This window comes from Neolamprologus brichardi, chromosome 7, assembly GCF_056152115.1.
Source record: "Neolamprologus brichardi isolate AB-2024 chromosome 7, ASM5615211v1, whole genome shotgun sequence".
Taxonomy (NCBI): Eukaryota; Metazoa; Chordata; class Actinopteri; order Cichliformes; family Cichlidae; genus Neolamprologus; species Neolamprologus brichardi.
In genome coordinates, this window is record NC_142110.1 from 68,705,971 (window position 1) to 68,732,616 (window position 26,646).

The window sequence follows — 26,646 nt, forward strand, 5'->3', positions numbered from 1 at the left end:
CTACGGTGTCTGTTAGCTTCTCATAGGTGATCGTGGTTGACACTTTAAATTAAAAGCATTTGTTTGACAACACTCGTCTCAGATCTTCTCCGAGGTTCTTGGAGTCGTTCTAAGAAGATGAACTGCACATTTACACAAGTTGTGAAGGTCTGTGAATCATTTCTGAACAAGTTATTCAGATGTGCCACTTTATGAAAGGAAGAAGACCCAAACTGTCCCACCATCACAGTGTCACTTCCACAGTGAAGCCAGTCTCACATCTCCATGGACTGACTAAGACAGAAGCTCCTGCTCCAAAATCAACGAGCTCACGTGGACGAGCCAAAAGTTTGATGTTCAGACGAGACAAAGATGGAGCTGATTGGAGGAGCAAAGGTGAGGCTTTCAACCCTGAGAACACTGCAGCTGTGACGCATGGCGGTGGTAGCATCACGCTCTGGGCCGTGGTTCTGGAGTGATGAACGAGGACGGACTCCAAAATCTTCAATTACACCTCAGATCAGCAGCTGGACGGTGAAACGTGGACACAGTCGGGTGTTCCAGCAGGACAATGATCCCAAACACACATCAGAGCTGGTTTTGGATAAAGCAGCTTAGCATGAAGCTTCTGTCTTTTCAAAAGTTTATGGACTACACTTAAATTCGGGTCCAGGAAACCAACTAATCTAAACGAACCCTGAAAAAAGATCTGCTCAAAGAAATCATTAAAAAAATGACATTGATGCCCACGATGAGTGACCACAGCTGTGTGCACCACGTGCTGCAGTGTGACAGCTGTGCAGCTGGTGAACATCAGCAAAAATAAATGGATCTCAGTCCGAGTCCAAAATAACTGAAAGTGCTGGGAAACAGTTTTGTTCATGCATCACTCGATGCCTGTGCTGAAGGAGCAAGTTCATCATTTATCAGTGAACCAAGACGTGTTTTCTTCACACTGAAACTGCGTCTCGACTCTGTGCAGCTGTGCAGCGCACTCTTCCAATAACAGATCAGAAACCTGAGGACCAGCTGCTCCTCTGGGCCTGGCTGCAGTGTGGGACCCTGATCCACAGACTAGTATTCATGCAAGCTATGCTTAGGCTAGCCCCTCACCCAGGTCTGATTTGGCTTTGTAGACCCAACCAGGGGCAAACGGCGCCAACAGCAAAGCTCCTGGGAAGACTCAGGCACAAACACCTGGAGCAGGTGGATGGAAGACGGACATCTGGGCACATCTGCTGGGAAAAGTCCGTCTAATTAACTACAGTAATTTACTCCATTCTACAAACCTGCGCCGTCCGGTGACTGCAGCATGAGCCGAGGTTCGTCACACGATGGGGGAAAATGCAGCGCAGAGAGCGGCCGAGCGCCGACTCTGTGTGGGTGAACTGTGTGATAATCAGTATTAATGAGGGCAGAGACAGCAGGCCGGTGAGGCCTCGAGGTTATTCAGCCCCGCTGCAGACGATTTGTGGGTCAGAGTGAATAATAGCAGGCGTGCAGCACGATGCAGATCCAGCACTTCTGCAGACAGAAGAGTGGAAAGGAAAGTCGAGTGCCGTCATCCAAACATCCGTCACAAACCTGGACTCTGACAGAGCAATGCTTTTAAACCTGTGTCCTCCTCCAGAGATTATATAACGCTGTAAGAAATGTCACTGTGAATTACGAGAGGACGCAGGTTTGTCTCGACTGCAGCCAAACATGGCTGATGGGTTTTCCATACATAAAACTCTGCTAACAGGAAATGACAGGACGGTTTAGTGTGGAATATTATCCTGAGGAGCAAAGAGCACCGAGTCTGAGACTGTGTCACAGCTGAATTAGCCTTTGATCACCGAGCACCAACCTCCAGGGTGCAGACGTAAAGCAGCAAAAGCTGCACTTCCTCTAGTGTTTGAGTTTCACTGCTCTGTTCACAGAAATCTTTCTTTGTCAGGATTTAAATCCTGAAGGACTTCCTGTTCACAAACACACTGATGTGGGAAAAAACAAGCAACAATGTACCGAAACCTGCCGTCTGTCTGACGTCACCGTACGACAAAACAGTTTAAATACTGTTTGGTTTATGTTCCAATACTTTGTTATCTTTATGCTGTGTTCTTCTCCTTTAATCATCTCCTCTTATTACCATCTCGCTCAGTCCCTCACTCAGCACCTGACGTCCAATCAGCCTGCAGCCTGTCATACCTGCCCCGGCTTCTGCTCCACTTTGACCAAATAACCAATTAAAGGATCTGTTTGTCTGATTGTAACCCACTTCCTGCACCCCTCGACCTCCTCACCACCGATCCTCAGTAATCTGCCTCGCTCATCCGTCTGCATCAGCCTGCTGGCATCTGGCAGCCAGACGACCGGAGCTCAGCTACACCCTGCTCTCTGATCCAAATCGCTTTCTTCTGCCTGTCTCTGATATTCCCAGATTTCTCCTCTGAGTTTGTCTTTTTCGGCTCATTGTGCCTGTAAAAAAAACTTTATAGTGTCAAAAATGTGAGTCAAGACCAATAAGCAGTTATAACATCAGGCAAGTTCACTTTGTGTGCTGGTGTTACAGAAATACTCAAACAGGCAGCAGTAACTCCAGCCGTACAAACAGAGGCTCACCTCTACACAGACGTCCTCTCTGTCAGCTGTTTCCAGGACCTCACGTTCTCACGTTCAGAGCCGACTTCACGTCCCTGTTACAGATGTTCCTCTGACGATTAAACTCTGGCTGAATCGATGCTGACTAACTGATAAAGTCTTAAAATAAAACAGAATCAGGGGCAGTCCAGGATAGAGACATCGAATGGAATAACTTCCTCTGAGCAGAATAATCCTCCAGCTTGACTCCATTTAGTTTTTCTTTTTAAAAATAAATACACGAAAAGATGAAAAGGTTTTCTGTTTCGTGCCTCATCATCCTCTTCATTTGATGCTGACATGAGAAATGATCACACAGCTGATGTTTGTCGTCTCTCTTTGATGTCGGCCTATTAAACGTCTCGATATCTTTACAAAATATCAAAGTCACTTTGCTCATCATCCTCTCCTGACAGCCTGTTTGCAGCTTCTTGACTTTTCTGCACAAGTGTCACCTGATCACTCACTTTTACATAACCCAGCAGCAGCCGTGCTGCTCTGGTTCAGGTCTGGAGCTCTGAGTTATTCTCAGACTGAAATTTGGGGTTTGGTGCCATCTCTGCGTCGGCAGCCTCTCCTGACAGGTGAAGGCTGCTGACATCAGTGTTTTTTGTTTCATTTATATTTATTTTTAGAGTGGATACAGTGACAGGTGAAGTGAATGCACTGATCATCTCTCCATCCTGTTTGCAGGTGTCAGGGAGCAAGAAGTGTCCAGATTCCCGGGGCTCAGTCCAATCGTGCAGGACAAAAACTTCACAGCTACAGGAGGTAAAGCATCTGTCGGTGCGGATACCACAGCACACCCTCAGCGTCCACGCCTCCACAGATCGGATCGCCAAAGTGTCATCGTTTATTTTCCAGTTGTCTTGGTTTTTTTCTTCCAGGTCCTCGTGGAAAATGTGCAACACACCATCTGTAAGTTTGACGGCATCAGTCTGGCAGCGGACTCACTCTCTTTGTCCCAAACGAATCAACTCTTGGTTTGTTCCCATTTTAAACTATTTTGAGTAACTTGTAGTTACAAAAAATTATAATAAATTGGGAAAACTGATAAAAGCGAAATGAAATGAGTTAATGGGGCCAGTCAGGTGTCAGTTTTACCATCCCAGTTCCTGCTCCTGTGTAAGAGCAGGAACTCCCCGAGTGAGGGAACAGACTCTCCTCTGACTGATGTCAGTTTGTGCAAACACAGCGACCTGAGATGATGATGACGGTGATGGTCTCTACGACCTTCTGCCCCAGTATGAACCTTCCAGATCCCTCAGGTTGGATCCGGTCTTTTATCAGTTCCCAGAGTCAGAACCAGACACGGAGAAGCTGCATTCAGCTTTTATGCTCCTTATATCTGGAACAAACTCCCAGAAAGCCTCAGATCAGCTGAAACACTCAGTTTATTTAAATCCAGGTTGAAGACTCACCTGTTCTCAGCTGCATTTGAATAAAACACCAAATCTGCACTTAAGCTTAAATTTCAAAACTTACATTTTAACTACTGATTTTATCTGTTTTGATTGTTTGTTTGTTTGTTTTAATCAATTTTAAATCATTGTTTTTGTTTCTAATATATCTGTAAAGCACTTTGAATCACCTTGTTGTTGAATTGTGCTGTACAAATAAACTTGCCTTGCCTACGATGAGACACTTGGCTGCCAGTTCATGTAAAGTTAAAGCTTGAAGTATATCAACAATAATCAAAGGAGGCAGTATGTTCTGAACAAAAGGTTTTATTTTTGTGTTGTACGTCAGATGGTCCCTTTGTTTTCTTTCTCTTCTAATAAAAATAAAAGGCTGCTCTTCCAGCAGTCAAGCCTTTTGTTTGTCACATGCAGTGAAAGGCGGACCAGCCCCCAAACGTCTGACTTTATCTACACTGACTACGTGGAGACGCTTGAGCACAGTGTCGTTGTTTTCGACAGCAGCGATGATGTCAGTTGTGACGTCAGTGCTTTGCGTGGCAGCGCGTCGCCACTTTAGCGAACTGCTCGCAGTGGACTCGCCCATCTGCTCCAACACCCGCCTCCTGCAGCAGCTCGTCCACTGAAAACACAGACACAGCTGTCAATCACAGTTAACTCATTTGTTCCAGATGTAATAGAAACCTGTAGAAAGTGTGTATCCATTCTTCTTCCTGTCAGCAGCTCCAGTTTTAGAAAAGCAAACCAATCATCAGCTTTTGTCTGTAATTAGAAGCAAATTCTGATATTTAGTTTTATATTCTGTTTCAGGGCCATATAAGCGTGTGAATTCATGTCACATGAACGAAGCAGATTTATTCTGATCATTAAGGTTCCTTAATTCTTTACAGAGAATTTCACAGGTCCCACATGATGGCGGTTGACAGGGTATCAGTATAAACTCAGCCTCGCCACCATGCTAGCTCCCCACCAACTCTACCAACAAGGTCCAGAAACTCGCACTGGATCCAGATGAAACCATTGTGTCCTCTGATGTGGTCTCAGTCTTGTATCCCTACAACCGAGGCAGCAGAGACTGTCAGCAAACAACTGCAGACAGAAAACAGAACCAGCTTCACCCTGATCCGACCTGCACACTGCTACACCTCCACACATGTACAACGAGGGTTTTTACAGACACAAACATGGATGCGCCATGGGCTCCCTGGTGTGTTCAACCTTTAAAATGGTAAATGGCTGTATTTGTATAGCTTTACTAGTCCCTAAGGACTCCAAAGCGCTTTACACACACATTCACACTCTGGTGATGGCAGCTACATTGTAGCCACAGCCACCCTGGGGCGCACTGACAGGCAAGGCTGCCGGACACTGGCGCCACCGGGCCCTCTGACCACCACCAGTAGGCAATGGGTGAAGTGTCTTGCTCAAGGACCGAGACTGTCCAAGCCGGGGCTTGAACGGGCAACCTTCCGATTACAAGACAAACTCCCAACTCTTGAGCCACGATCGCCCATCGTTTACATGCAGGAAGGGACAGCACCTAGCCGATGATACCGATACATGGACGACACCTGGGTCAAAATCAAAACCCAAGAAGTGGATAGAAACATCAAGTAAACCAGGGAAGACAAAGATAACAGTGCCATGAACACCGAGGACAATGGAAACCTCAACACTGAAGTTTACGGAGGCCCACACACACGGACCAGTACCTCCTCTCTGACTCCCATCACCCTCTTGGAGTAACAGGACCCAACAACACCAGGCAGAACATGTTCCCTCTCAGCCTGAAGGGAGAAAGAAGGAACGCACGTAAAGGAAGCATGTGTAACTTGTGGTTCTCATCAAATCAGCAAAGATGCAGAAAAAAGAAGATCAGACACCAGCTATGGAGGATGAGAAGGACAAACAGAAGAACGCTTCATCCCTGATGTAGCAGGTTATCAGAGAAACTCAGGAGAGTCTCGACATCCCAGTGTACTTCAGACCACGCTACACACTCAGACACAAACTAAACAACGTCGTGTCAGTGCAGTGAGGAGTGCTCAGACACTGGAGACACCAAACAGCCTCTTGATAAAGCCGTGGCATTTATGAAGAAGTCTTCACAAACTAAAGGACGTTCTGTTTCCTTTTTTCCAGCTCCAGGACCTGAATGACTGAAGCTACATGGATGAAGAGCGGCTCGAGATTTTTGCAAAGTGCTACACAACATATGTTTGACATTGAGTAATAGATCCTATCATTGAGTTTTCATAGAAAGTCATATCTGTTCATAAATGTTGCCTTACAGCCTGTGTTGGGTTTTTGGCATCGCAGATTAAACTTAACAGCCGAGTGCTTGAACACCACCACAGGAGAAACTGTGGCTGCTACTATTCTTGGGTTCAAAAAGTAACAGCACAGCCAGGCATCAGAAATGCTGAAGTTTTCCAAATTCATCAGTTACAAAAAGTATTTGAAGGCTTTCTATGATGTCTTTTTCTTCCCTCGGTGGGATTTTGGGGCTCTTGGTGTTTCATAACCTCCATCTCTTCTTTCTGAGCCGTTCCTTGGTGTATTTGTTAGCGTGCTGAGCATCATTATTACTTTCAAACTTGGACTTTTGTTTTAACTTTCGGACAGATAGCCTCACGCTAGCTTCAAGCACTCTTTGATATGAAAGAGCATTTCTTCCATCGGGCTCCAGTTGTTTTTGGATTTCAGCGCCTTTAGTCTGCACTAAAAACATCGATGGTCTGTTTCAGCCAAACAAGTCTTTCTTTAATTAGTCGTGCAGAGCGCTTTCTTCCAGAAAGGCGGCTCTTTGAAAGCACAGTGTGCTCAGTGCAAAATAGTTTTGCAGTAATATTCTTCTAAATTAGGACAGGCTTCATCTGTTTTTTTTTTTTATTTGAAGTATCACAAAACATGCTCTCCTCAGTCGGGTCAGTGGTCCTGGACGACTCTGCAGTCATTTCCACACGACTGTTCTTACAGTGGACTCATCGATTTCTAATGATTGGGAGCATTTTTAAATCTCTTTCAAGCTTCTCAACCTTCTCTTTAGAGAGCCTCAGAGAGCTACTCAGATCAAGACATGATGACATAAAATACTTTAATTACCAATAAGACTGACTGAACTTAAACTAAACCAGCCATTTCTGTAGTTTTTACATTAAACGTTTCAATAACTATTAGCAAGTTAAATTGCATTTTAGCGTTGCCTTTTTTGACCCGTCAGTGACGGGTTTTGATCATCATGCCAATCATTTAAACAGAGATGCAGCCAGTTTGTTTCAGTAATGATGAAACAGAAACACAGAAGGATCGATTAGTGTAAGGTGTTCCCTCTCTCTGGGAATGACACAATCATTCAGATGGATTAGACGCGTCCTTAGGGTGACATGTTCTGATATAAACGACCTTTTATCAACAGTTAAAGTGGAGAATGGGAACTAGTCAGACGAGTGTAAACCAAAACCCTGCAGGATGTGGAGAAGAACACAAAATATTATGAACCTCCTTGTTGCGGCTCCTCCAACCAACGGCTGCGGCAGGATAAACATGAGGACACAGATGACGCGCAACAGGAAACACATGAGATGCACTTCTGTACTATTTGCTCCTTTTATTCCACATGGTACTGTCCACTATACGAATCAGCACATGGGATCAAACTATTAAACAAATGCACAGACTGCACAAACAAAATAACTGCAACTCACAAAAAATTCCCAATACAACATTGGCCTATGGCATCAATTAGTGCATAAACCATCAAGTTACAGTCAAAATGCATCAAAATGACTCAAGCTGCGGTCAACAGAAGGTTTCCCCTCATGCTCACCCTACTTTTCTGCTCATCGACATCAGGTGCGGTGAACAGGTGACCACATTTATCACCTAACACACCCATGAGTCACGCCCGTGCACCAGTACAGTGAGTGCATTTAAACCAACCCACTTAATCAAAACAGGAACAACTCATATGGCTCCAACACTCCTCGTGTTCATTCCACATGCATAAGGCATGCGTTCTTCTTGCTACGTGAGGCTTCAGGTATTAAAGTCTACAGAAACAATCTCACTCAGCCATCTGTGGGCAACAAAGGAGCAAAATGCTGAGTTGTTGGTTTGTGATGTTGCAGAGCTCAGTTTTCACTGTAACCAACTTCTGTGTAGAAATGGATTAAAAGTCTGAAATGCTGAAAACTGCAGAGCTCGATGAGCAGTAACTTTGCTGCCTTCACTTCCACTTTTGATCTCTGCTCATTAGGTTGTCAAAAGCATGTCTTTATCCTGTCTTCCTTCTCTCACCCCAACCAATCACAGCAGATGGCCCCGCCCCTCCCTGAGCCTGGTTCTGCCGGAGGTTTCTTCCTGTTAAAAGGGAGTTTTTCCTTCCCACTGTCGCCAAAGTGCTGCTCATAGGGGGTCATATGATTGTTGGGTTTTTCTCTCTATGTATTATTGTAGGGTCTACCTTACAATATAAAGCACCTTGAGGCGACTGGATTAAGTTTTTGTTGCTAATGCACAAAAGAAAACCTGCAGTGGTACTTCTGAGTAAAAAAACTCATAAAATATGTATGTGGGGTGATCAGGTTGTTAGCGTTTAACTGTTGCAAATCTGCACCGCCAGCCTTGAGAGGGTTAAATGTGAGTGGGTTTAGGAGACACTCACCCTCTTTGTCCGTCAGTTTCTCTCCCAGCCCGGTGAGTTTGGCTCGCAGCTCAGAAGCCAGGATGAAGCCTTTCTGCTCCTTGTCGGCCATCCTCATGGCCTCCAAAATCTCCTGCTCTGGCGCCTCCTGCTGGAGCTGCCGGTGCATGATGCTCAGGAAGGTGGAGAAGTCCAGCTCTCCTTCCCGGGCTGTGAGCAGAAAGAAAACAGATCTGCTTTTACTGGCAGGGGGAGAGAGTAGCACTCAGTGTGTATGAAATGAGCAAATATTAAAGCAATAAAAGCAAATGTAAAGAGTGTGGCTGTGAGGTAGCTTAGCACTTTCCCTGATTTGAGTTATTACAGCCTGAGTGCGTCACCTGCTGGGAGAAGGTGGACGATGCTAACAAGGTGCAAAGGAAACTAAGGAGCAACTTCAGCCTTCACTCCTGAGACAAACGTGGTAAACTTCACTCACAGCTCACAGAGGCGGCGAGACCGATCGGACACGCGTGCACGTCCCATCTGCTGCAAATGAGCCTCAAAGGCGCCGTTATCTTTCTGTACCAAGGTTACATCTATGGGCTCAAAATGTGGTCATAAATATTTTGTACTTGTAAATCAGGATTTGTATGCGTAAAAAAGATTTGTGTGTGGACTTAGCCAAAAAAAACGCTGCAAGTTACAAGTACGAATTTTGACCCTATTTTTCTTCCTTTAAGCTGATTGGTCAATGTCATGTCAATCACAAATGTAACAATCCAATCAGAGAACAGATGGGTTTGGCTGTCGGAGGGGCGCTTTTTTGAACTGCAGGTCCTTGAAGGGAATAAATGCCCTTTTACATGCCAACCCAGCGTTTTCCTACCACGAAGGAAAACAGTCTGTGGTCGTCCGAGTTTGGTGATTTTTGTGTCACAGGTCGACGTGTTTAATACAGGGACTTCCACAGCCTTTTCAACAGCGCTGCGGACCGCGGGGTGGGGACAGTGTTTTGGAAATGACAGTCTTCATTACAAAGCTTTCTTCGTTATGAATTAGCATAGATGTTTTTATTGAACATTTGAAGAACTAGCAAAAAAAACAGAAACTCTTGTAAAGGACATAAAGTCAGAGATAGAAACGACAAGGAGCAGGTGCATCTAGTACAGGTAGAGCTGCTGCAAAAACCCACAGAGCTCAGCAGCCAGCAACAAATTCTGGATCCTTTGCTTTTAGTTAGCAGTTAGCATTAGCAGCACATCCTGCGTCTGATGTGACTCACAGCAATGGTCCCGGGTCAGCCCTGACTTTGTGTTAAATTAATCCTAGAGTAATCATGGTATCTCTAACCACTGATATACCACAACTTTATCCTTTCAACAGCAACTGAAAGTTAGGGGACCTAGCTGCTATCAGATATTTATACAGAGATCCTCCAGCTTTAACCTGTATTACCCTTCAAGGACCTGCAGTTCAAAAAAGCGCCCCTCCGACAGCCAAACCCACCTGTTCTCTGATTGGATTGTTACATTTGTGATTGACATGACATTGACCAATCAGATGAAAGGAAGAAAAATAGGGTCAAAATTCGTGCTTGTAACTTGCAGGGGTTTTTTTGGCTAAGTCCACACACAAATCTTTTTTATGCACGTACAAATCTTTTTTACACATACAAAACCGATTTACAAGTACAAAATATTTATGACCACATTTTGAGCCCATATACATCTGTTCACCTACTACACTGGCTTGCAAAAGTATTCGGCCCCCTTGAACTTTCCCACATTTTGTCACATTACAGCCACAAACATGAATCAATGTTATTGGACTTCCACATGAAAGACCAACACAAAGTGGTGCACACGTGAGAAGTGGAACGAAAATCAGACATGATTCCAAACAATTGTTACAAATAAATAACTGCAAAGTGGGGTGTGTGTAATTATTCAGCCCCTCATTATACAGTAATTATACACGTGAGAAGTGTATAATTACTGTATAATGAGGGGGCCTGATTATTTAAGACCTTGTATGTGAGGAGCAGTATTTTAGGCTTTGAAAAACTAAAACGTGCTGCCTTGTTCTTTTTAGAGAGACGAGTCTTGTTCAGTCTGTTTCTGGCTGTGCTGTCACAGATTTTAACCTTTAACCTGCTAACTGAGGTCTGAAGAGTCTGAGATGGAGCTCTTGGGACTTTTGGCTTTCACAGGCTGGATGCACATCGAGAACACATCCTGTGACCTCAGCTGAGATATTTCCACTCTTCCATCCTGTCAAACTGTTTGACACTTAAGGCCATTTTAATGATTTCAACAACTCAAACAAGAAAAGCCACTTCTTCCCTTTCCATTGTTGTGTTTGGAACATCAGGGAAATCTCACGATCTTCATCTTTTAATGACTCATCCCAGCTGATTCGACTGTCATGGGGAATAAACGAGTGTAAATAAGCGAATAAAAGCTGCATGTGTGCGTGTTCGCCTGTGTCAGAATAAACTTGTGTCCCGTGGGAAGCCCTGACGGTAGATGAGAAACCACCAAACACAAGCAGACTGAAAATCAGTGTTTGGATCCTCATTAGCCAACACTGCGCTCGGACCCTCGCTGTCTGATCGCGTCAGCGGGTCAGGGAGGTCAGCTGAACTGGAACAAGCGCTGCTTTGTGGCGCAGCGGCCACACAAAACTCTTCTGTCTGATTAAAGTCCTGCTGCCTGCTGCACAGAGACCATCACAGTTGACGCTTCATCATCTGAAAGCATCAGTTTCAGTTCCAGCAGGAAGCAGCCGTGTCAGGACAGCGAGGCTCTTACCGTTAATCTGATCCTGAGTCAGGAACTTTGCCTGCAATGAAAGCAGGAACAGCATTAACAGAAATCTGGACGACGGCGCGAAGCTTCAGCGGGACGTTACCTCACCATTGTGTCTGCTGTTGTGACGAAGCGGCCGGCTGTCAGCGCTCAGGAAAACTGATCCACGCTCTGAAAGACGAGGAATGTAACGGGAGCGGACGGCGGACGCTGGCTGGGACAGTCGGGCTCATCCCTCTGCTGCTGAGGTGTCGCGTTTACGTTTGAAAGCATATATATTTAATATCACACATGCTGCACATACGAGCAGCTGAAAGCCTCCTACACACCTCTGAGCCACGTGACCAGGGTCAGAGGTGAACAGTGGAGGACTCCTGAACGCCTAAAAGCTGCTGCAAGATCAACAATTATTTAAAACAAAATTCAGTTTTCATTAGAAGGAGCAGAAAAGGATTAAAGGTTAATATTGTTTCTAGATCTACACACATTTTATCTTAAATCTGTAAAATGCTGTTTAGTTGGAAACCTGAGACTTCTTCTGTCTAAACACAGACTCAGTGAATCGCTCATTGTAGAGTATTTAAAAGTAGAATGGGAGGCAGAGCCTTCAGTTTTCAGGCCCCTCTTCTGTGGAACCAGCTTCCAGTTTGGATTCAGGAGACAGACACTATCTCTACTTTTAAGATTAGGCTTCAAACTTTCCTTTTTGCTAAAGCATATAGTTAGGGCTGGACCAGGTGACCCTGAATCCTCCCTTAGTTATGCTGCAATAGATGTAGGCTGCCGGGGGATTCCCATGATGCATTGAGTTTTTCCTTTCCAGTCACCTTTCTCACTCACTATGTATTAACAGACCTCTCTGCATTGAATCATATCTGTTATTAACCTCTGTCTCTCTTCCACAGCATGTCTTTATCCTGTCTTCCTTCTCTCACCCCAACCAATCACAGCAGATGGCCCCGCCCCTCCCTGAGCCTGGTTCTGTTGGAGGTTTCTTCCTGTTGAAAGGGAGTTTTTCCTTCCCACTGTCGCCAAAGTGCTGCTCATAGGGGGTCATATGATTGTTGGGTTTTTCTCTGTATCTATGAAGCGCCTTGAGGCGACTTTTGTTGTGATTTGTATAAATAAAACTGAACTGAATGAGAAATATGATTTAATAAGAAATAACTCATGACTGTGATGTTGTTCTTCGTCTTTATCGGCGCTCTTATCGTGCTCGTATAAACCACACTGTGAGCCTGAAGCCTCTCTACATGAACTGAGGTTGTATCAGAGCGCGCCGCTGAATTTAATACATTTTGAGGATGTTTTTGAGGCACAACTCCTCCAAATTAAATTAAAAAGAAGGTTAAATTAAAAGATCTGAGACCTGAGACTTTGGGTATTCAGATACATTTACTTGGTTCAGTTTTATCCACACATATTTAAACAAACATTTGATTTTATATATTTGCAGCTGCATTTTTCATGTTTCTGAGGGAAAATCATTTCTGAGCGTGAGCTGAGGAGAATGAATGTGTTTGATGGTTTGTGAGCTGCTTTCAGTAATAAACAGGTGGGAAAGTGTGGATGCTGTGAGGCTGTGTTTCTAATAACCAGTGAAAACCATGAACACTTTCATCATGGCGTTCCTGTGATTCTGCGACACATCCTCAGTCTTCTCTTTCTAACCGCAGCCTCTGGTTCCTCAGACGTTTAGCGGATTAGCGGTGCAGTAACTGGCTGTGAACACGGCGGGAGGACGCAGTTGTTGAACGAGTCGCTCTGTCATATGTGGCTCATCTGGTGCAGGTGGAGCGTGTAGACGGTGCAGGGCCGTGGGATGTAGATCAGTCCGGGGACTTTCGTCCTCAGGATGCTGTCGTTCCACAGACAGGCCACCCAGATCACCACCAGGATCAGAGCTGCAGAGAAACTGTCAGCACAGAGTCAAACAAAGGACGTCTTTGCAGGAAGGCAGCAACCACTCAATAGTCGCCGCCTGTGTGAGCGGAGCTTTGGGCCCACTGATGGAGGAGAAAAGGGTGGAGGACAGCTGCTGATGTTGTTTTAACTATTATTGATCCTTAGAGTCTGAATGAGTCAGTGTACCAACTTAACCTTTAATGTTGGTCGACTAAAACCCTGAAAAGATAATTATTTATGTTTCCCAGTTTGCTCATTAAACTTTTTTTTTACCTGTAGAACATGAAACGCCCGTCACTGTTGAGAAACAAGCCCCGCCTCCTCTGATGCATCACTGTAGTGGTCATGGCGAAGAAGGTGAAGGTGAAGAGGATGAAGGTCTGTCCTTCTGTGATTAAATACCTGTCGCCAGGGACAAAGAGAAGCATAACCAATCAGCTCAGTGGCTCCATCAGGTGGCCGGTGGGTGAAATCGCCCTGCAAACGTCCACTGGTGTAAGCAGACCAATCCAAGCAGATCATTGCAGGGGAGGAGCCAGCTGAGTGTGAGGAAACTTCCTGTCATGTAAAAATGTGTTTTCCACTCAGTTTCAGAGTAATTTACGGAGCCCCGCAGGGGACATGGGAGAGAAAAAATTAAGACGGACTTTTGCGAGATCTCGCAAAACAAACTCGGGATCTCGCAAAACTTGAATTCCAACAATGGCGGCAGCTACTTAGTTGTAATGTTACTCTTTCTGGGTCACAAAATACACTTTTAAGATATTTTGAGGCGTGAATGTAGTTGTGTAAACGTCAGATACCTGCTCGGTTCCGACGTTTTCGGAGATCTGACACCCACTAGCTCGAAGCTAACGGGAGGTCGAGACCTACTACAGCCGGGAGGAACACCGCTTTCCCGGCACATCGTGCCTCGACTTCCCGGTCGGCTTCGAGCTGGTGGGTGTCAGATCTCCGAAAACGTCGGAGCACTTTTGCAAATATGTGATGTCTTGTAAACCGAGCAGGTGGCAGCTAAAACTTTTGCAAGATCCCGAGTTAGTTTTTGCAAGATCTCGCAAAAGTCCGTCTTCATTTTTTTTCTCCCATGTCCCCTGCGGGACTCCGTAGTAATTCTAACTGACCGGAGTGCGACATAAGTGCACATCAGGCAGTTTTCCCCCGTGAGTGTTTCAGCAGGGTGACCGTCTTTTGATTTTCAAAAATAGGACACTTGGACCAGTCATGAAGAACTTCAATGACACTGTTTGCTAAAAGAAAACATATTTGAACTATGCTTTCTCTGTACGGTTAATGAACAGTGACATAAAAAAGGTCATGTAGGCATTTACACGTCAACAAGTGCAAAGAAGAGGACGGTTGGTCACCGTAGTTTCAGTGAATCGTTTGAAACTTCCTGCAGCCGCCAGCAACCTTTTGCTCTCCAGCTGCAGAACGCACTGTGTCACACAGGCTCAGAGGTCTGAGGCAGACTGGCTTTCACTGTTTGTGTCAGAAAAATGATGAATGTTAGGTTTGTGTGTGGAAACAGCCATTCACCTGTTTGATGTGTTTATGTTGAAGCAGTGAACTGAAAAAGTTGCAGAGGTTTAAAACCTGCAACCAGCAGAAGTACAAAGTAAAACACTCGTTTGATATTTAAAGGTCTGAGTCGACCTTCACTCGTTTCTTGAATTCTGTCCTCACTGCATAAACCAGGAAGTCAGCAACACCTGAGAAGCAGCTAATCAATTATTACTAACAGCTGGAGGTGATCACACACACACACACACACACAGGTGGTCGGGTTGTTCTTCAGATCTATTTACAGGTGAGTTCAGCTGTTACCTGGTGGGAGGACAGCCGGCAGATTAAAGCTTTCAAATGTCAGAAATTCAACATAATGAAGATTTAACTTATAATTACTCTGATTACTGATATTTACTATTTCTTTATTAAAACTCAAAATATCCACGATTATATCTGTGACTTCAGCTCTGACCTGTGATTAAAACAAGTATTTAAAAAATGATAATATTATTTTATCAGCTGCAGTCCAACTCAGAAGCAAACATGGCGTCTTAAACTAAAAATAAAAACATGCTTTTATTTTATACTCACTTATTACTCACTAGTCAAAATTCATTCTGTATATTTTTCACGTCCACGCGTCTAAACTGTATGTGTGTATATGTGTGTGTGCCGCTGTGACTGTACACTGGGAGAATATTTCATGCTCTGTAACTTCAAAGCTTCTCCGTTCGTTGTTCTGTTTCTGCTGGGAGCCACCTGACCCTGAGCTCTTTAGATTTTCTTAATTATGAATGAATTTAACTTTGTTCTGCCTGCCTGTGTGAGCGAGAGTGTTTAAAAAATATGGAAATGTCCTGAAGTAAAGTGGAGAATGAGCCTCTGCACGTCTGACTCTCACACTGTACACAAACCTCTCACTGCAGACTAAATGCAGATTTATGTACCTGCTGCTGGATTGTTTTAATTACTACTTTCAGCCAACACAGGCTTCACTTGGTGACTCCATCTGTTAGCTACTTTGGGTTTAATTAGAAAACTCTGTGGTTAATGTTCCTCTGAGATGAGAATAACAGCTTGATGCTCAGTCATCCAGGTAAGACGCTAGCACTGAAGACGCTACGTCCAGTTTTCAGTGGTCCGTCACTCATCCAGGTGACCTCTTGGTGTTGAAACATGTACCTGCAGACTCTGCGGTCTATTCACACCTACAGGCCAGTGGCCACGCCTTCAATGATGAGGATGTAACATCTTGGACAGGGAGGAACGCAGGTTTGAGGGCGGAGTTGTGAAAAGGGAAAGACCATCTCTGAATGGAGGAGGGGCCTAAGGGTCCATCTGTCACCATCTTACAACGCTGGCCATTGATCAGTGGTCAAGACAGTTTGCGTATTATTGATTAAGGAAGTGACCTCACAGCCCGTTGTTCCTTCAGTGGGCTGGTTTCTGTCATTATGCAAATGTCCTGTTTCTAAGGTTGAAAGCTGCAGTCAGCTGAGACTGAAGACGTCACCTGATGATGACGAAGCGTTGATGAAAAGACAATGATGTGTTTTCGGTGTCTTGGCTCTCACAGGGCAGACGGACGCATTTCATCAAAACTGGCGATTATTATTCCAAGTTGTTCTTTTTCTCTAAAACTCCGGATTAACGTTGCTGCACATCTGTAAGCCGCTTTGCAACCCACCTCCAGCCCTTCACATGCTGTTTATGAGCTAAATTAGTATCAGTGAAACCTAAAAGTAAGTTTTGTTCTTCCCTCAGAGATTTGCAGGGACTGAACTTGAAGCACGGACAGAGCATGTGCAGAGGACGTTGTAGTAAAGCAGACTGACCAGTAGTAGGCAGCGTTTGGAGCGAGTAGCATCCACGCTGACGGTGGCATCCTCTCCTGCTCCCTGCGACTGAAACAACCATTGAAGAAGAGCACGAGGACGAGGAAGAAAGGGACGCACCTAAGGAGGAAAAGGATCCTCGTTACAAGAATAAATGTCAAACACTCTACGTCATCGACTGTTTAAAAATGGCTTTTCCTTTGAATTTCAAGCTGCATTTGTTTTTGTCTGTTTTGCAGCATTTTTCTGTGCTTGTGCTTAATTATAATTATACATTTTTGTCCACATGTGGCGTCATTGTCATTGCTTAACACAACACAACAGCTTTTTTCTCTTCTTACCACATCATGTGACCGACAGTGTCGTCGTAGTAAAACAGCAGCTCAAAGAAGTCGACCTGAAAAACACAAAAACTTTATGAACACGAATCTTTACAATTTTATTCATTTATTTGTTTTATTTCTCAAACAGCAGATGATGCATCGGTCATGCACCTACCAGGGCTGAAGGTTTGAGGTTCCTCATTATTGGATTCTCTCTAACAGGCAGGTGCAGCTGGTAACCAATCAGCAGCAGGCGTCTCGTGATGGAGTCTGCCGCCAAGTGAAGGGTGGTTCCCATGGAAACGGCGATGATGCCAAGGCGGACGGCGAGGCCCGGGAGCATCCAGGGGCTGCGTTCGAGCATCTGAGACGGAGCGAAGTCAATTAAAACTCAGAAAATCAACACCGAAGGAGTTGGTCGTGCGGGAGAGCCTGAGGCGCGTCACAGTTACTTTGAGAAGTATGAGCGGAGCCGTGACGTTGTACAGGAAGTGGAGATAGTCCGCAACCCCAGGATGCTGCAGAGGGAGCCAATCAGCAGGGAGGACGAGCTGCCAAAAACAAGACACTTCATGGTTAGGTTTTCCCAACATTATTCCACTAATGCTTTATTATTATTATTATTATTATTATTATTATTATAATTATTATTATTATAATAATTATAATAATAATTATTATTATTATTATAATTATTATAATAATAATAATAATAATAATAATAATAATAATAATAATAATAATAATTATTATTATTATTATTATTATAATTATTATTATTATTATAATAATAATAATAATTATAATTATTATTATAATTATTATTATTATAATTATTATTATAATAATAATTATAATAATAATAATTATAATAATAATAATTATTATTATTATTATTATTATTATAATTATTATTATTATTATCGTTATAATTATTATTATAATAATAATTATAATAATAATTATTATTATTATTATAATTATTATTATAATAATAATAATAATAATAATAATTATTATTATTATTATTATTATTATTATAATTATTATTATTATTATAATAATAATAATTATAATTATTATTATTATTATAATTATTATTATAATAATAATTATAATAATAATAATAATAATAATAATAATAATAATAATTATTATTATTATTATTATTATTATTATTATTATTATTATTATTATTATTCCAATGCAGATGAGTGAGGTGGCGTCTTAATGAAAGTATAGTGACGACTGAAAGCGATCACGTTTCAGCAGCAGAATAAAACAGACGCTGAATGTCCTGTTAGGCTCCCTCTGGGTGAAAATAGAAAGTCCCAAGATTAAGTGCTAGTCATCGTTTTGTTACCATGACGACGGGACGGCCCACATCCAGGATCCAGTTCTGGAAGGTGAAGCTGAGCCAGAGGTCTAGGTGGAAGCGAGGCCTCGGCAGAAGCGCCTCCACCTGCGTGGAAGCGGCCGAGTGGCTGCGGGACACAGAGACGAGCGGAGGAACGTAAACGCACCGTTAACACAGAAAAAACATAGAAGCAGCTGAAACAGGAAGACGGGAAAATGGGAGCTCGGGTGATTGCAAAAGGTGAACAATGTCTCCAGCCTTCACAGGTTACGGACGTCAGGTCTGAAACAACAGCACAGAGAGGCTGCAGTGGACTCTGTCAGAATAAAGCCACTGACTCTCAGACGTATACGAGCTTATACTGACTATGAATAAAAAGAGCTTGTCTTCCATTGAAGTTAAATTGATATTCAGACCTGTCTGCTCTCACAGAGCCCTCGTCTGTGCGCAGACGCTGGACTGATCTCAGGAGCTGAGTTATGGATGTGGAGCGGGCTCCTGAGGTAAACTGGTCCTGGATGAGGGCCCAGAGGGCCACACAGAAGAAATTAAGTGCCCTGACCCTGGAGCCAGGACTGGGGAGGAGGGGCCACCTTTCTCTGGGCCAGGGGTGTCAAACAAAAGGTCTGGGGGCCAGAAGTGGCCCAGCAAAGACCCAAATCTGGTCAAATGAACAGCTCTGGATGTGTTAAAGCAGACGTAGGTGTTGGTTTTAAACATTTTTTATAAGTTTCACAGAAACAGAAAATCAACTAACAGAAGTTCCTGTTTTTTCACATGCCTCATCATGAGGCACAGTTAAAAATGTAGTTTATTTCTTACACATTTGCTGATTCATTTCATTTACTACAGCAGCGTTTCTTTATCATGAGGTGTTTTCATGAAAGTCGGACTAACAGGAGGCCCTGAGCTGAATCTGGATACTTTTATGTGCCCTGAGGAGAACTCAAGGACGAATAGATGGATGGAAGGATGGATGGCACAGTTTAGAGGTTAAATTTTCATTTAATGAATAAATTAGTAAATAAAAATTAGATTTTTCTGTAGAGACGTCTGTAGATGTCTTTTAATCATTGGTCCAAAGCTGTGACATTGATTAAAGGTGAATAACTGATTATGGGTGGGAATTATGAGAAACTGCACAAACCTGCACATGAAAGCTGCTGCACGCAGAGCTGGGTTCTCTCTCTTCCTCGTCTTCGTGTCTGTCTGTAAAGTCATATTCTCTGCGTTATTGTCCTTTTCATTCCCACCGAGGCGTCAGTCCCACAGCGAGCACCGGTGCTCCAGAAACACTTTCTCTTCATATGAAATAAATCAAAGCAAATGATTTCACCAGCACAAACACAGAGCTTCTACAGGAAGTCCATCCAGCAGGTTAATCTGTCAGCAGATTAGCATTAATCTGCACAAACCCCCCTCCCAGTTTTTATTAGATTAATCTGGTTTAGATGAGCTGATCTCAGAGCTTATGGTCCTGGAGTTCAGTGTAAAGAGATAAAAACCTCAAAAACATGTTTTCATTTTACTGAAAAGGAAAAAATGAACCTGCAGCATCTGACTGAGCAGAGCTCAGACTGAGCTTGCTCTGCTGAAAATCAGCACTTTGTAGTTTGAACTACTTTCTCAAAGTCAGGTGACATCAGGCTGACTGGGAATGTATCAGGGAATGTACAGAACATAACACATTGATGGCCTCTCAAGAAAAACACCACACTCACACTTTAATAAGTGTTAGAGAAAAAAACTGTATGGCAATTAATAAGAAAGAAATTGAAAGCTCACAGGAAAGAAATTGATTAATGAAACATATCAAAAATTAATAATATAAAAATTGCAAATTTAAAAATAAGCAAAAGAAAAACCGGAAGATTTTCTTTTTAAAAATGTAAAAAAAAAAAAAATAAATAATAATAATAATAATAATAACAAAAAATTATAGGCAATTTAAAAAACAAACTGCCAAATATATGAAATATTTAGACAAATTTCAAAATAATCTGAAGTTTGGGAAATTACTGGCAAAAAAATATCTATATATTTAATTTTTTATTTTTTATCTTAATTTAAAATTCAAGTTAAAGTCATTATTTTATACTAAACCAATTCAGATTATCATGACGGTTTTTGTTTTGATGAGCAGGTGCAGTAATTAACCCGGACCAGACGGTGGCGCTGCAGTGCGGGCTCTCTCGCGGTGAGCAGCAGAAGAAGAGGCGGGAACAGAAGTTGCTGGACAACGTTCCTGTCGGAGGTGTTTTAAAGCGGAAACTTCCGTGAACGCTGAAATCAGCTGTTTGTTTCTGAGTGTTTGACGCTCCGGGACGTCGTTTTTATTTTCAGCAACAACAGGAGGTGTCATTTATCCGACCTTTGACCTCAGACACGCTTTGGAAGCCGCTCGCTGACGTTAGCAGTTAGCCGTCGGAGCTAACCGGTCCACTCGCTCTGCTGCCGCCCGGAGACGCACACCCTGAGTCCAGTGCTTATAGTCAAACCAGCCGGGACCTCTGAACGTTTCCTCCGGGGCTGTAGGTAGGACAGAGCTGTTTCATGTCACCCCCGGGGCCGGTGTGGACTCTTTAATGGGAGGCGGGTCGCTCCGGGGGAGTGGACGCTGTCAGTTTGGAAGAACGCGGAGCTCCTGGCTTCCTCTCGGGCTCTCATGGAGTCTCTGGCCGGGTATGTGTACAAGGCTGCCAGCGAGGGCCGAGTCCTGACCCTGGCCGCGCTGCTGCTGAACCACTCCGAGGCGGAGACGCAGTTCCTGCTGAGCTACGTGACCCACCTGAGCGGCCAGAGGTCCACCCCGCTGATCATCGCGGCGCGGAACGGCCACGACAAGGTGGTCCGGCTCCTCCTGGACCACTACAAGGTGGACACCGAGCAGACCGGCACGGTTCGGTTTGACGGGTACGAGCTCACCCGAGGCTACCTGCGCTCCACAGCCAGGTTTATTACTCAGATATCACCAGTGTGATGAAGTCAGGCAGGACAAAGGTCACGCAAAACTCAAAGTATTTGTTAAAAGAAAAAGTAGTTTGACTGGTCCTCACCTGCTAACCTGCTGCACCAGCTTCTGTCTACAGCATCTTTCATATAGTGCCCTAAATAAGTGTCAATCAAACTAATCTTGGGAAATGAATAAACTTAACAGAAGTTAACAGAAACAAAACTGGTGCATTTCTGAAAAAAGGGTCAGAGGTTAAAATGGAAAAAAGTCTGACATGATGACGGAGAAATGATAAGACATATTTGTTGGAAACAGTTTTAGAGGATGTTTAAAAAGGACAATTATTACATTTTACAGCTGTTAGCTGCAGTTAGTCGGCATTAGTGAAACTGAAATGGATCTATCGTTGTTGGAGGAGGAGGAGAGAAGGATGATGAAGGCGTATAAAAGTCATAGTATGGTCTGACAGCGTTTGTGTGTTTGGGTATAAGTCGTATTCTGTGCGTCTCTGATCACATACATAAAATGTGATCAGGTGAAAAGACGATTTCCATCTCAGCCACTGTATTCCACTTCCACACACTGTGAACCATATATACCGTATACTTTAATGGATTAATTCTAAGTTGATGCAAACACATCAAGAGGATATATATGAATACTATAATCTGGTTTCTATCAAATACACTAAAAAGTGAGGTACTGTATGTTTATATAAGCGATCTGTTTCCCTGCAGCGAGTTCTTCCTGTAAACGTGCTGTTAAATGTTCTTCAGTGCTGTGATGAGGCTGAAGGCTCGATTAAGTAATCAGAGCACCTTTGAAGTGATAAGAGAATCCGGATCACGGGGAAAGATCAGGTTTCAGTTTCACTTTAAAGGCATTGAAACCAAAAGTTTCATTCAGCGGCTCTTTACCTCAGCAGAAGGTGTTTGCTTTTTAAATTATTGCTCGTTTAATGAGCAGTTTGTTAGGAAACAGATGAGCAGCCTGAGGGGTCGACGTGCCGCAGGTCTGCTGCCGCTATCCAAACGTGACGGTTCAAAGGTTCGACAGATGTATTCAAAGTCATCAACGTCACAGTCAGTCCCGCTGTGAGCTCTCTGCAGTGAAGGAAGTGGGCGCGCTTGATTCATAACACCACACAAAAGGAGCTTGAGATTGTTCTGTTTTCATGAGTTTTAGTAAACGGACACTGAGACCTGCTCTACGTAAACGGCTTTTATTTAGAAAACCCTGACTGGGTGAAGGACAGAAATCCTGAAAACTACAATTGAACCAACAGTTGAATCAGTTTCTATTGTTCTTGTCGTTTCTATCGTTGTTGTTTAAATCGTGACCATTTAACCACGTTAACGTTTGTTGTCTCTGGCCTGCAGCTACGTCATCGACGGTGCCACGGCGCTGTGGTGTGCAGCCGGCGCCGGACACTTCGAGGTGGTGCGTCTTCTGGTGAGTCACCGCGCCAACGTCAACCACACCACCATCACAAACTCCACCCCCCTGCGAGCCGCCTGCTTCGACGGGCGTCTGGACATCGTTCGCTACCTGGTGGAGCACGACGCCGACATCAGCATCACCAACAAGTTCAACAACACCTGTCTGATGATTGCCGCCTACAAAGGCCACACGGAGGTGGTGAGGTTCCTGTTGGAGAAGGGGGCGGACCCCAACGCCAAGGCCCACTGCGGCGCCACCGCGCTGCACTTTGCGGCTGAGGCGGGACATCTGGACATTGTCAAAGAGCTGACGCAATGCCAGGCGTCCATGGTGGTGAACGGGCACGGCATGACGCCGCTGAAAGTGGCGGCGGAGAGCTGCAAGGCTGACGTGGTGGAGCTGCTGCTGGCGCACGCCGACTGCGACCCTCACAGCCGCGTCGAGGCCCTGGAGCTGCTGGGCGCCTCGTTCGCCAACGACAGGGAGAACTACGACATACAGAGGACGTACCACTACCTCCACGCGGCCATGATGGAGCGCTACCGCGATCCGGACAACCTCATCACCAAGGAGCTGTTCCCCGCCGTCGAGGCGTACGGAGGGCGCCGCGAGTGTCAAACGCTGCAGGACCTGGAGGCCATCAGGGTGGACCGCGACGCCCTGCACATGGAGGGACTGATGATCCGAGAGCGGATCCTGGGCTCGGACAATATCGACGTGTCGCATCCGATAATCTACCGCGGCGCCGTCTACGCCGACAACATGGAGTTTGAACAGTGCATCAAGCTGTGGCTGCACGCCCTCCGCCTGCGGCAGAGAGGAAACCGCAACACGCACAAGGACCTGCTGCGCTTCGCCCAGGTGTTCTCGCAGATGGTCCACCTGAAGGAGCACGTGTCGGCCGCCGCCGTCGAGCAGGTGCTGCGTTGCAGCGTTCTGGAGATCCAGCGCAGCATGGTGCGCGTGGAGGCCGCCGCTGAATCGGAGCTGCCGCAGGCCATGGAGAACTACGAGTCCAACGTCTTCACCTTCCTGTACCTGGCGTGCATCTCCACTAAAACCACCTGCAGCGACGCGGAGCGCGCCGCCATCAACAAGCACATCTACGACCTGATCCAGCTAGATCCGCGGTCACGCGAGGGCTCCTCGCTGCTCCACCTCGCCATCAGCTCCACCACGCCGGTGGATGACTTCCACACCAACGATGTGTGCAGCTTCCCCAACGCACAGGTCACCAAGCTGCTGATCGACTGCGGCGCGCAGGTCAACGCCATCGACAACGAGGGCAACACGCCGCTGCACGTCATCGTCCAGTACAACCGGCCCATCAGCGACTTCCTCACGCTGCACGCCATCATCATCAACCTAGTGGAGGCCGGCGCGCACACGGATATGACCAACAAGCAGAACAAGACGCCGCTGGACAAGAGCACGACGGGCGTGTCCGAGATCCTGCTGAAGACGCAGATGAAGATGAGCCTCAAGTGCCTGGCGGCGCGCGCCGTCCGGCAGCACCAGATCACGTATCGCAACCAGATCCCCAAAACGCTCGAGGAGTTCGTGGAGTTCCACTGACGCCGGTTTTTAAAAACGTTTTTCTAACAGTTCACGCGGTGCTGAGGTCGACGTTTTTATATTAAAAAAAATCTTTTTTTCTTTTTGGCGGCGCCGGGCAGCTTCCTGTTTTGCCTTACCTCTCTGCCAGGAAGCTGCCGCGTATGTCGCCGCGATTGTGTAAGAAGAAATGATCGGACCGAAGGAACGAGTGCCTGAAGAGACGCCAGACGACCGAGCTCAACCACCAATCAGCCGCCACGCAGAGGATTATTTTTTAATTGGAGAGATTTTTATCGGGTGTTCCTGGCTGTGGGCGGCGATCCAAACGCTTCATCACATTTGAGTTAAACTTTCTTCTGCCTCTAAAGAAACTGTGCGGACACTCCTGCTCTGAATCCTTCCTCGCCCTTTTATTTATAGTTGTGGGTATTTATTTGGGCGTTCAGCGTCTTTCTCATCAGCTGTGTCGGGTTTTGTTTTGTTTCTGATAAAATAACTGCAAACGAGCTGCTCTGACTTTCTCTCTGAGAAACTCTAAGAAAGAAACAGCATAAAAAAATAAAGTTTAGTGTTGAAATCGAGGGATAGAAAGAAAACAGCCGACCTTCACTCTGAGTTTCATCAGATTTGTCTGAATGCAGATTTTATGTCCTAATAAAGTATTTTTAGTTAAAGGATAAGTGCCAAAAAGCCTCTGAGGGTCAAACTGAGAGTCTTGAAGCCCAGATTCAGTTGAAGTGTTCAAACCGACGTCTCTCCTGCTGTGTTGGAATCAGCAGGAGAGACGTTTTGATGCCATAACGTGACATTAATCTACGTTTTATTTTATTCTAACTTTTGACAGGATGTGAAAAGTGAGCCAACAAAAGCCTCGTCAGTCGGTCTCTTACGGTTTAGATAACGAGCACATCTCGAACTCGCCGTGATGGATGTTTCTCCACGCCGACTCTCGGGAAGCTGCGAGCGTTTCGGGAGCGGGGGCGGGGGACTCGACTGCCAGCGGCCTTCCGACGGACACGTGGGGAGCTGGTGCGGCGTCGCCTGGGCGTCAATGACCATATCTGCGTCACCCTTGCACACTCGCAGACTTGAAAATTGACCGAGGCGTTGTGGATCCGCAGAATCGCCTGTGGCGTTTACTGTAATGTTTTGGCGTTTGTTGAAAGCCTCCCGTGTTGGCGAACGCCACGCTGCAAGAATCAAAGATTTTAAAACTTAATCTGAAACCAAACGAGGAAAAGAATCAGTTTGAGTGCAGGTTTCAGATTTCTGCATCGTAGGCGTCACCTCACCGGGATCAGCAGTGCCTTTAAGGAAAACGTCCGGATAATCCCGACTCATCCAGTCTGATCCGCCGTTTCTGGGTTTAAGTTTTAATACGAGCGTCGTTAAAGTGAATAGTTGAGAAATAAATGGTGATCTTACTCGGTGCTATCGTTTAGCGGCGTGAGACTGGAGTCGGCGGATTAATCCTCCAGGGGGGACGTTAGAGGATGACGGTTTCGATCGATGCTCTGCGGCGTTTTTTGCATCCCTGCTGGATGTTGAATATCGACGCTGCGGCGTTTTATTTATCTGACTCTTCTCACATCCCTCCCGTACTGAAGCTGCCTGTCACTTTAACACCTTTAACCCAAACGTCGCGTTCGTTAACATTTGTGCTCAGCTCGCTGAGCTTCAGATGCTCGCTGAGGCCCGTTTGGTCCAAAGTGAGGATTTGCAGCCAGCAAGACGTTTGAGAGCAAAGCTGTGGACGTTCCAGCAGAGGCCCGCTCATTTTCCGCACAGGTGCCAAATCTCACCTGCTCGCATGTTTATTGCAATAATTCGATGTTCAAATGTAGACCTGAGGTGGGTGTGAGATTTAGAAAAGTTTCCTCCTGTGTTCAACATCAGACGTTATTGTAACAGTTGGGAGGACGGCCAAGCGTTCGGGTTGTTTTACTCTGGGAGCGCTCGCACCTCAACTGACCGTTAAACATCAGGTTTAACGAGCCGATCATGGTGGAAACTTTCTCGGTCCACCGTTTGGCGTCCTGTAATCAGGTGTTGGAGAGCGTTCGCTCTCCTAATAAAACTCCAGCTTTTATTAGCCGTGTGCTCACGGGGCATTAGTCTGAGCCGTCCACACAGCTCGTTCTGTTTAACTCATTTTTAATTTTTTAAAACTATCATTGCAGGAGTGTTTGTGTCCTGGTGGGACCTTTTTTCCATTAAACGCAGGTTTCTGTGGCTGAGATGAAGCCAAAGATGCTCAGATGTCAGCTGATGGGTACTTCCTGCGGGGTGAATGCTGTTAAATTAAAGTCTTCTG

General features: G+C 45.0%; 3 protein-coding genes across 3 annotated transcripts; 1 reads left to right on the top strand and 2 right to left on the bottom strand.

Annotated features, from left to right (window-relative positions):
* Positions 1 to 4,543: 4,543 nt before the first annotated feature.
* Positions 4,544 to 11,511, bottom strand: LOC102790050 (calmodulin-like protein 4). Its single transcript, XM_087842743.1, has 3 exons — positions 11,457 to 11,511; positions 8,686 to 8,874; positions 4,544 to 4,641 (listed from the first exon to the last, which is right to left on the bottom strand). Exons 1-3 carry the CDS (start codon positions 11,509 to 11,511, stop codon positions 4,544 to 4,546), a joined length of 342 nt encoding a protein of 113 aa, XP_087698869.1.
* A 1,425-nt stretch (positions 11,512 to 12,936) lies between these two features.
* Positions 12,937 to 19,655, bottom strand: LOC102786424 (ceroid-lipofuscinosis neuronal protein 6 homolog). The gene is made up of 8 exons (XM_006807879.3): positions 19,530 to 19,655; positions 18,389 to 18,509; positions 17,478 to 17,576; positions 17,201 to 17,389; positions 17,044 to 17,099; positions 16,703 to 16,822; positions 13,632 to 13,760; positions 12,937 to 13,368 (listed from the first exon to the last, which is right to left on the bottom strand). Exons 1-8 carry the CDS (start codon positions 19,601 to 19,603, stop codon positions 13,221 to 13,223), a joined length of 936 nt encoding a protein of 311 aa, XP_006807942.2. The 5' UTR covers positions 19,604 to 19,655; the 3' UTR covers positions 12,937 to 13,220.
* A 937-nt stretch (positions 19,656 to 20,592) lies between these two features.
* fem1b (fem-1 homolog b) lies at positions 20,593 to 26,345 on the top strand. The gene is made up of 2 exons (XM_006807880.3): positions 20,593 to 21,295; positions 22,715 to 26,345. The coding sequence occupies exons 1-2, from the start codon at positions 21,048 to 21,050 to the stop codon at positions 24,348 to 24,350; spliced, it is 1,884 nt and encodes a 627-aa protein (XP_006807943.1). The 5' UTR covers positions 20,593 to 21,047; the 3' UTR covers positions 24,351 to 26,345.
* The last annotated feature ends 301 nt before the right edge of the window (positions 26,346 to 26,646 follow it).